The sequence below is a fragment of the Nanorana parkeri genome, unplaced genomic scaffold (assembly GCF_000935625.1).
Source record: "Nanorana parkeri isolate BGI_ZX_2015 unplaced genomic scaffold, ASM93562v1 scaffold711, whole genome shotgun sequence".
NCBI lineage: Eukaryota > Metazoa > Chordata > Amphibia > Anura > Dicroglossidae > Nanorana > Nanorana parkeri.
In genome coordinates, this window is record NW_017306979.1 from 610,394 (window position 1) to 621,193 (window position 10,800).

Consider the following 10,800-nt stretch of genomic DNA (forward strand, 5'->3'; position numbering starts at 1 on the left):
CCCCCCCCAACTCCAGCAGTCTAAGGTCCCTGAGCCATCACGTTCTATTAACTGGGGGGAATTTTGATCAAAACTGGAGCAGAAGAATCTGGAGCAATAAGCTTCTCTCTTCTGTTTGTTCAGTTAAGGTTTGAAAATGAAAGGTGAAAGCTGGTTGGTTGCCATGCGCAGCTGCTCCAGATTTTGTCTGCTCCAGTTTTGATCAATTCCCTTCAATGTTTATAGGACGTGAGGACACTGAGGGACATTTCATTGCTGGATCATAGGAGGAGACAGGCGGGAGGGAGCGCTGTCACAGCTGGCCGGTTTGGAGGATCAGGTGAGTATAACTGTGTTATTTTTCTCCGTAGACCAAAAAGAGCAGTTAACCCTTGCAGTTTCGGGGTAGACCCACTGCAAGGGTAAATAAAAATATTACCTTGAGTCCTTCATGAAAATGTTGGATTTTTCCTAACATTTATTCTCAGTGACATGAGGCCAAATAGGAGGCGTAAACCTCCTCCAAAGTCACAGACAACAATTTAAACCTGACAAGGGTTCTGACACCTCACCGCTCTGTCCAAGACTAAAAAACAAAAAAGTGGGCTTTATTTATACTTAGAGTAAACACAGAGAACCACGTCCGCTTGTGTTTTGATATTCTGTTAGCTATTATCAGTGCAAACATTCTGCTGTCATTGACAACTAACACAGTGCAGTCCTCTGATGCTTCTACGGTACACACTATGCACTATGATAATTGGTAGATTCAGTTTGCATTTAAGTTTCATGCATAAGATTGAACCTTTCATCGAAATACTTATAATAAACACATATAGGGTGATGTTCAGTTAAAATGTCGAGCAGAGAGCGGACATACCTTTCTTGCAGGGGTTAACGTTCCATCCACATCAAAAAGGCACAATGTGTCCCTGTGCTTTGGGAACTGTGTCTCTGCCATTGCTTCTCCATCTGCAGAGGCCACTGTCTGTGCAATGAATGGAAGAAGGGAGTGTAGGGGGCTGGTTCAGGGGGAAGGGAGGTGTGTTGGCCTCAGTGGCCAATCACAGCACACCCTCATAGTCAGCTGGCAGTGATAAACAAGACACTGGTCACGTACCATAGTTTTTTTCCTCCAGCGTGTTACAATAACACTGAAGCCAAGTGGGTTAAAGGTCACTTGGTAGAAAAGATTGTGACCTTACACCTACTGTATCTCACTGGCCAAAACATCAGTTAAAACAGAGCATACAGCGGACTGGGATACTGACAAATACTCAAGCCGGGTGCCAGCGTATAGAAGATTCACATACAAAATACAGGAAGAAAGAAGCAGGAAACATCAGGGTTTTACCCATGTGTTCACAATAATGCAAACATTCAATGCTAAATGTAATCTTTTTACAATTTTTTGCCAGCATACGTCTTCAGTATATTAAAGTGTAAAAAAAAATCAAGATATTCACTGTTGATGTTTCATTTATTTATTTGTTGACATGAAGAGGTAAACTGTAAGAATTGGCTCACTTTTTTTCTGAAAAGTTCTCCAAACTAAAGCTGGCCTTACACTGCTCTCATTTTTACTGTTCAAAATTGAGCATTGTGTGACCCTGTCTGCACCCTTCCATTGGACAAAAGTAAAAATGTTTCAAATGACTTGTCTGACAATTCTCAGTCAATAGCCGGTCTGACAATTCTCAGTCAAACAGTGACTGCAGCCAGCCATATATTGCTCCCAGTGCCAGCAGATACTTTTCAGGACATGCACCCCCAGACTTACAGGCACAACACCCATGTAGTCCCCTTTATTCCACTCTCCTCAGGCAGCCTAGTCCCAGCTGGCGTCCACAGCCATCTACCTTCCCCCAGGACTGGAAAAACATTCTCCGATCTGTAATGTGCCTCTTCACACAGCTATCCCATGTATTTTTTACCCATCACTCTGTTCCACTTTCTGCCCAACCTTCTGATGTAATTGATAGCTAGAATGCTGGTCACTGGTCATAGATGTTGTAGTGCACGCTTGGCATGTTATTATCGTGAGAGAAATAAAGATTTCAATTAATTATTTATGGCACCCCTGACAAAACCAGACTGCACCCCAAGAGGCCGACAGTCGTATACCTTCCAAGACTGAGATAATTTTCCTTACATTCATTACAGCAGATTGTCCAATAACGAATCCAGCCTGGTCTGCAGAGATAAGTCTAGGGAGCATGGCAGCCAGTCTATTAGACAAAATTTTGGATAGCAGTTTAGCATCTAGGTTTAATAAGGAGATAGGGCGGTATGAGCTACGGAGAGGAGGATCTTTACGGGATTAATCGTATATATGCGGTTCGAAAAGTAGGCAGGTATTGTTTGTGAGTCAGGATATGATTGAATAAAGAAGCCAGGGTAGGCACAATTTCACCAGATAGGATTTAAAAAAATTTGTAAGTCAATCCATCAGGACCCGGCGCTTTAGAGGGGGGAGTTATTGATGGCCGTTTGAATTTCCAAAGGAGTTATATCAGCGTTGAGAGTGTCCAAGTATTCAGCAGATAGGGATGGGAGAGGCCGCGTCAAGCAACACGGAGACTGCAATTGAGTCTCCTTCAATCGGAGCATATAGAGTTTGATAACAGGTCCTAAAAATTTGGCTAATAGTGGTAGAATCAGTATGCATTTCACCATCAGTATTAATTCAACGGGTTATAGGAGTTGTTGGGTTAAGTCCTCGGGACAAATTTGCTAATAATTTTCCAGATTTATTTCCAAATTTAAACAGATCCAATTCTTTATGAGATTGGATCTGAGTGTCATATAGTGTGATCCAATGATCACAATTTTGTTTAGCTTGGATCCAATCTACTCTACTGGAGGGAGTGGGGTTCCAGTTATATTGAACCTAGGCTGTCCAGGCTGCCGTGCATGCCTCAACATACCTCTGTCTGGTTAATCTTTTCTGGGAAGAGGCATAAGCTAGTATTTTACATTGTAAATAGATAGTCTGCGCTTCTGGAGGGAGGTAGTATAGAAGGAATAGTTAAGTGAATAATTAAATAATTAAAAATAGTGAATAAATCTATTAAACCCAGAGCAGCTCTGAAATGGGGATTAAAGAAATCCCTACGGTAATCAATCAAAATACAAAGCGCTAAAGGTATTAGATAATGTGTATAAAAGGTGGAAGATAGGTTTTCAGGCAGGTCTGCCTGGAGCCTATTAATATATATTAGATGTGATTAATGAACCAATACAAAAGTGCTGTAATAAGGATAAAACATAAAAACCAATCAAATTGTCCAATGAAGTCATATAAAAATCTTGTGAAACATCAAAAAGTGTTCCCTATGGAGAAAGTTCGGTGAACGGTGAACACCGTGTGCAAACAAAGATAGCAGTGTATTTACAGGTGGTCCGAACTGCCCCTCTCGGGTGGGTACTCACCAAATAGAAGTTGGTCAAAAGAGCTCTTAGTGAGTAATAGCGTAGTTGGACTTGAGCGCAAACGTGTTCTCTACGGGTCCCGTCAGACGAACACTTGGCTTTCTCCCCTATATCGCTGGCTGTATCTCAAGGATGAGGAGATCGATCCTTTTAGACGCGGTGTTGGTAAAGTGCTTTGTCGTTGTCCCTCAGGGTTTTAGAAACGAACAAAGAAGAGAACCTTCATAGCATAATATGTAAAACCATAAACTTTTATTCCAATACGGCTCACAAGGCAAAAAATTCCGGCCGGCTAGAGCAGCTCAGGAACAAACATAAAAGTCTTGTGTCTAACAAACTAGCATCTGCCCTCCTTGACGCGTTTCGTCAGGTGACTTCCTCAAAAAGAAGCTACCTGAGGGACCACGACAAAGCACTTTACCAACACCGCGTCTAAAAGGATCAATCTCCTCATCCTTGAGATACAGCCAGCGATATAGGGGAGAAAGCCAAGTGTTCGTCTGCCGGGACCCGTAGAGAACACGTTTGCGCTCAAGTCCAACTACGCTATTACTCACTAAGAGCTCTTTTGACCAACTTCTATTTGGTGAGTACCCACCCGAGAGGGGCAGTTCGGACCACCTGTAAATACACTGCTATCTTTGTTTGCACGCGGTGTTCACCGTTCACCGAACTTTCTCCATAGGGAACACTTTTTGATGTTTCACAAGATTTTTATATGACTTCATTGGACAATTTGATTGGTTTTTATGTTTTATCCTTATTACAGCACTTTTGTATTGGTTCATTAATCACATCTAATATATATTAATAGGCTCCAGGCTGACCCGCCTGAAAACCTATCTTCCACCTTTTATACACATTATCTAATAGTATTTTACATTGTAAGAGCACTTTTGCTGCCTCCCAGAACAAAATGTAGTCAGAAAAATGTTAAATATTGCCAGTCATATATTCCTGCCACCATGAGATAAGATTATTGTAAAAGGTGTCATCAGAGGCTAGATATGTGGGAATTCTTCAGATAGTAGGGTATTTAGGGAGGCCAAGGTTGCAGAGAGATATAACTACAGGAGCATGGTCCGTGATTAAAATGTCTTCAATGGTCACCGAGGAAACATTCGCGAGCAGAGGGTGGTATTGGTGTGCAGCTTACTGATTGTACGGACCGGGGTGTCCCGGGGTGTCCGACACGTGTGACCGTAGAAGCAAAGGGAGAAAAAGAAGCGCCAGGACCAGGGTGAGGAAATGTTTTGAACCAATCGGTGTAGCTTGGTTGATTGCTGGTATGGTCCGATAAGCTTGACAGTGATGTGGAGGCGAGCAAGTGTGGTAATTCCCCAGTTGGGTGGTTTAGGATCGGAGGGAAAGGTGGAAAACGGTGGAGAGGTGAGAAATCACGAATGAATAAATCACAGGTGTGGTGCGTAAAGACTCACCGTTTGATTAGGAGTGATGCGATGTCATCAGTGAAGGTGTGTAATGATCCGTGCAAACTCTGCGGGAGGTATAGGATCACAACTGCGGAGGTAAGCGTAAATGGTTCAGTTGAAGGGTTCACTGTCACACTTTAGTGTAGTGAGTGAAGTCGGAACCCCTTACACATCATATACCATTCTGATTGCAGGAGGAATTAAATGGTAGAGGTGAATTCCCACAACCCTCAATTCTACAGCATTGGGGCCTGTTGGGAATTGTAGTTCTCTCCCCAAGTTTACTTCACTAGGGAGGTCAAAGAGACAGTAACTCTATTGCATATAGTATTTAAGACAGTCCAGAGAAGAGGGTAAGGCAGTTTTAGATAAGAGAGTTTAGTTGGATTCACTACCCCTAACCTTGATGTCAGTAGGTGCATACAACTCGGCAATTGATTACAGCATGTGGTAATGGCTACTTGCTGTTAGGTGGGAAGTCCATTCACAGGATGGGAGGCTGTATCCAGGCTGCCAGAATCCAAGGGGTAGATGTGGAGGTCCAAGAGGGGTTAGCAGGATACCCAGAGAGCGGTACAGTTTAGGGTCCTAAGTAGCTTGCTCGACGTACTACTTTGCTAGAACGTCGAGCAAGTGAAAGCCTACGGTTTAAATAGGCAGAGCAGGTGATTGGGGGGCGGAGCCGGAGACGAGACCCGACCCGAGCGTCTCCTAGCAACGGGACGCCGCTGGGCCGGGCTCGCCGCGTCATCACGCCGACTCAGCTGTTCGGCAGAAGGAGGAGTGGAGCGCGGAGGAACGCCCGCCCGTCGCCCGGCAACAGGACGCTGTTGACGGGACCGTCCCTGCCATGTTCTTGGGCTACGGAGCGGGGTCCGATCCTGACAAGGTGGTGGTAAAGATCCTGAGGTCCTATGGGGTATGATGAGTTGGTGCGAGGCTTTCAGAGGTTCTGAATGAGGTTATTCCTGCAAGCTCTATTCTCCAGGTCATCTACTTTGTCTAACAAGAACTGGGTTGTCTTGGAAGAAATGTATTGGAAGCGCTGAAATTCAGCAGAACAATCTTCCATGTCACTGATTCTCACTTCAGGAGCCTGTAGCCGAGTTGTTTGGGCCTCCAAAACAGCGTTAAATTAACCCATGTGCTGCAGCTATTATGGAGGTAATATCAGCTTTCAAATAGGATGCCATAGCTGAAGCTAATTGCTGATAGTCAATAGAGGCTGCGGGAACAACATCTGAAGACTCACCCTCGTCAGTAGCAGGAGCCTCGTTTCGTATTTCGTCCGCTAACTGCATTTCGTCCGGCTCACGATCGGTGTCCAGAGGGGAAGATAGGGCACGCCTAGCTGATTGAGAGCGAGCCAGGCACTTGTTGTCTTGTACAGAGTGCTTGGCAAGCAATTTCGGTTCCGTTGGTAGTCGTTGTGGGAGTAAGGGATCGTGTACTGATGAGCGGTGGGACAGAGCTCTGAAGCACCCGACCACTCCATCTGGCACCAGAACTGGATGTCGTCATTTTTCTTTTAAATATCATTCAGGCTATTCATCTCATGAAAGGGGTGTTGGTATATATATTTTTTCTGACATTGTATTTTCCTGTATGCAAGCCCCCATGGATTCATATGGTCGTTATATTTTTTTGTTATGCAAGATAAATGGTGTGCATTGCATATTGGCAAATATTTATATCCCTCTATATTCTCCTGAAGTGCTTTGGGACTTATCTAGGTTTATAGCAGCTGGGTCGGGTATTCCAGTTATAGCAGTGGGAGATTTCAACAATGTGTTAAATCAGAAGTTGGATAGGTTTCATGTATCCGGGGTGGAAAATGTTTGGAATGAAACTCGTTTTTCCAGGTTAGTTCAGGAACTAGGATTCACTGATGTATGGAGGGAACAACATCCAGACACTCTTTAATATTCTTGTTGTTCATCTACATATCGAACATTGTCTCGGATAGATTTGGCCCTATGTACATCAGGTATGAACCCCTATATTGTTTCTACTTCCTATGAACCTAGGGGCCTATCAGATAATTCCCCTCTGTTTGTATGTCTATGCATGCATCAATGTATAATCAATAGTCCCTGGAGAGTTAACTCAAGATGGCTTTGTCTATTCCGGGAGGATGATGACATTTCTCTGAAATTAAAAACTTTTTTTCAGGACAACCTATCCTCGGCCTCTTGTGCAATTGTTTGGGACACGATGAAAGCATATTTAGGGGAGTGCTTATTAACAAGATATCATTTTAAAAGAAAAGATTGCAGGAGTGGGAGGAGAAGGTAATGTCTGAGGTTAGGGAGGCGGAGGAGGTCTATATTATGGATCCATCCCCTATTAATTATACCCAATGGAAGGAAGTCCAAACAATGTATAAAACTGTTTCCCTACATAAGGCAGATAATAAACGCTTTCTTTCTTCTCAGCAGTTTTTTGAAGAGGGGGAGAGTGTAGGTCACCTGCTTGCCATAAGAGCTATATCACAGCAAGATTCCCGGTATATTAACTCTATATATGATAATAATGGGGCTTTAGTGACATATACGTCTGATATTTTGTCTACATTTCAAGAGTTTTATGGAGATTTATATAGCTCTAAAACAACTTATGAGTTAAGAGACTTGGAAAAGTTTCTTAGAGCATTGCCTATGCTGAAACTTGAAAAGGCTGATAGGGATATGCTTGACGCCTCGCTTACATTAGAAGAGCTACAGCGTGCGGTTAATGGGGCTTCGGGTAATAAGGCACCAGGTTCTGATGGGTTACCATCTAAAATATATAAACGGTATGGCAGGTGCTTTTACCTGAACTGCTGGAGGTCTTGAATACAGCATTTAGGGGCGGAGGCTTGCCTAAATCAATGATGGAAGCCATAATAGTGGCTACCTAAACCTGATAAAGATAGGTTGTATGTGGAGTCATATAGACCTATATCGCTACTTACTTGTGATGTAAAAATTTTGGCCAGGGTGCTGGCGGAGAGCTTGGCTAGAGCGGTCTCTCGTTTGATTCATATAGACCAATCTGGGTTTATCCCAGCTCGTTCTACATCTATAAATATTAGGTGCCTCTTAAATATGCAGCTGCCAGTGGACAATACAGGTAATAGAGCCACTCTTTCTTTAGGCACAGCTAAAGCGTTTGATAGCGGGGAATGGCAGTATTTACGGAAGGTCCTGGAGAAGTTTGGATAGGGCGCAAATTATATTAGATGGGTATGTTTGTTGTGTTCCTCTCCTAAAGCTTATATGAGGATCAACAATAGTATATCATCACCGTTTCATTTATATAGAGGGACTAGATAGGGCTGCCCACATTCCCCGCTCCTGTTTGCACTAACAGTGGAACGGTTAGCCATAGCTATCAGGCAAGCACCCGATATAATGGGCTTTCGGAGAGGTGACAAGAAGGATAAAAATCGCCCTTCATGCAGATGCTTTGATTTTTTGGGGAGATACAACTAATTCCTTAAAGTCTTTGATGTCATTAGTGCAACAGTTTGGCTCTTTTTCGGGTTTTAATATCAATTGGAGAATAATGCAAGTCAGCATTATTACCTTTAGACCCTATCTGTCGGCCTCTTGCGAGCTGTGTGTCTCAAATAAAGATAGTAGACGCATTTAAATATCTTGGTGTTATGGTGTCAGCTAATATAGCAGAATACCTTGCTCTTAATTTAAAACCCTTGTTTTGTAAGCTTAAACATGAAAGTAATAGTTGGCGCAAATTACCACTTGCAGTTATCGGCAGAGCCAACTTGATAAAAAATGATATGGGGGCTGCAATTGCAATTGCAAAAAGATCCGAACCAAAGACTCTTCTCAAGTATATAGTCTCGTTATACACCTGTCTCTCAATTGGAAGCGGGTTCGGATTCAAGGTTTATTAAATACCCAACGTTTGGGTTAATGGGGAAAGTATGGCAGTTAATGAGAACTTATATGGGATATGAGGGGTATAGTTTACTCACAATTTGGTATATTAACTATAAAGAGTTATATCAATTGGAGGGGGTTGAAATATGCATCACTAAGGGATTGAATTATGTTTCAATTATTTGAGAATAAATTTTTTTAATCTTTTAATATGTTGCAAGAGGCGTTTCACTTATGAAACACTTTTTGTTATAAATATTTAACTTATTTAATTGGTGGCACACTCAGTTGGGAGTCAAGGTTTAATTTAAAAGATATATGATGCACTTTTGGATGGTTGGGTATCATGGTAGAAACTTAAGTGTAGGGGATGGTGGGAAAGGGATTATATCATATATTATATGGCAAGATTGTTGTTCCATTGGTATCACTATCACCAACTTAAGAACTAACATAATTGTTTATTTTACATAGAGTTTATTATACCCCTCAAAAATTACAGCGTTGGGGAAGGAGGAAGTTTGGAGCTTGCCCTAAATGTCAGGAGGAGGCTGTAGTTCTATTGCATAGTTATGGAAATGCCCAAAGCTTTTTCTATACTGGAAGGAAGTAGTGTCCATTATTAATCATATATATCAGGTATCTATAAGGGCAGATCCTAGGATATGTTTATTGAATCTAATCATTAATTAGGAATATTCTGAGCACATTTTCTCTTTAGTTATATGGCTTCTTTTTGTAGCAAGAAAATTAGTTGTCTTGAGGTGGATGTCTTCTAACCCCTCCCTTATGGTGAATGGCCTGCCCAGGTCAATTTATTGCTGTTTAAAGAAAAATTGGTGTGCCAACACAGGGGGAAGACCTAACAAATTCTTTAGAATGTGGAATGTGTGGCTTTCTACACCAGATGTAGCACCCAATTCTTTAGCTTTACAATATATTTTAAGCTAAGGGTGATTATGCAATGTATATATATATATTTGTATCTATATATATCTATATCTGTGGGAAACTACCTTCGAGATTATTTTTGGGAGTAAAGAAGGGTAAAATAAAGGAAGGGAATAGGGAGGCAGGCCGGGCCTGGGATGAGTGTGGAGTGGTTATTTTGTAAATAGAATAATGGAATTATGTTATTTATATATTTAATATATTGTACCACTTGGAGTATGTGAAATGTAATTATGTTTGTTTGTATGTAAAATTATAAAAAAATTAATTTAAGAGATATTAAAAAAAAAAAAAGCGCAGTGCATAACTTTTCTGCACTTTTATAGTTCAAGAGTTTCCTAGCACGTTTCCCCAAACTGCGACACCTCTCAGCAGCTATGCAGATCAGTTTTTCCCTGGGATGTGCCTTGGTGGACGGTATGACACCTCTCAGCAGCTATGCGGATCAGTTTTTCCCTGGGATGTGTCTTGGTAGGAAGATGCGGGCCTGACCTGCAATGCGCTCAAAGCAATGGATCCTGTGTGGGGCACTCACCTTGGCACTTAGTGTGTGGGGTAGCCCCAAACTGCTATACAGGTCTAGGGCTGTGGAGCCCTGTCCCTGGAAATCCTCCCCAGGGGAGGGGGGAACTCACCTGGAGTGTGAAGATAGGTAAGATGGGGATGTCCCCTGAAGAGAAAACCTCCTAGTGTGGAGAGCAGGCTGTTGGTGTGTCAAATTGGACTCCATTTGTGAATGTTTACTGATTGGTTTGGAGCCACTGGCGTACACAAACAGTCTCCTCCTGGGTGTCGGTACTGCGTTTGCATCTGACATTTTGATCTCTGTCCCACTGCTCTTCTGCTAAATTTTTACCCACACAGGTGGCTTTCTGGCAGCATGGATAATCAAACTCAGTCTCTGGATCATACCATATACCTGCCTAGTGGGACCAGGCTTGACCTGGGTTAGTAGATTTCCAATCCACTGCTGGATAGGGGAGATCCTTCCTTCTGATGGTCTGGAAGGTGCTTATGATGGATGCCAGCCTGTCGGGCTACGCAGGAGTCCAGGGCCCCCCTATTGGTACAGGGGACTTGGTCAGCAGAGGAAACTCGACTCCTGATCACCATTCTGGAAC

The 10,800-nt window shown here is 42.6% G+C and overlaps 1 protein-coding gene across 1 annotated transcript in view; it reads right to left on the reverse strand.

The window, feature by feature from the left end:
• The window catches only part of PMM1 (phosphomannomutase 1), a 56,396-nt gene extending 55,392 nt beyond the window's left edge, over window positions 1-1,004 (reverse strand). Inside the window, exon 1 of the mRNA XM_018563922.1 lies at window positions 860-1,004. Within this exon, the coding sequence (XP_018419424.1) occupies window positions 860-940 (81 nt within the window). The 5' untranslated portion in view covers window positions 941-1,004. The remainder of the gene's footprint in view (window positions 1-859) is intronic.
• Window positions 1,005-10,800: the final 9,796 nt, after the last annotated feature.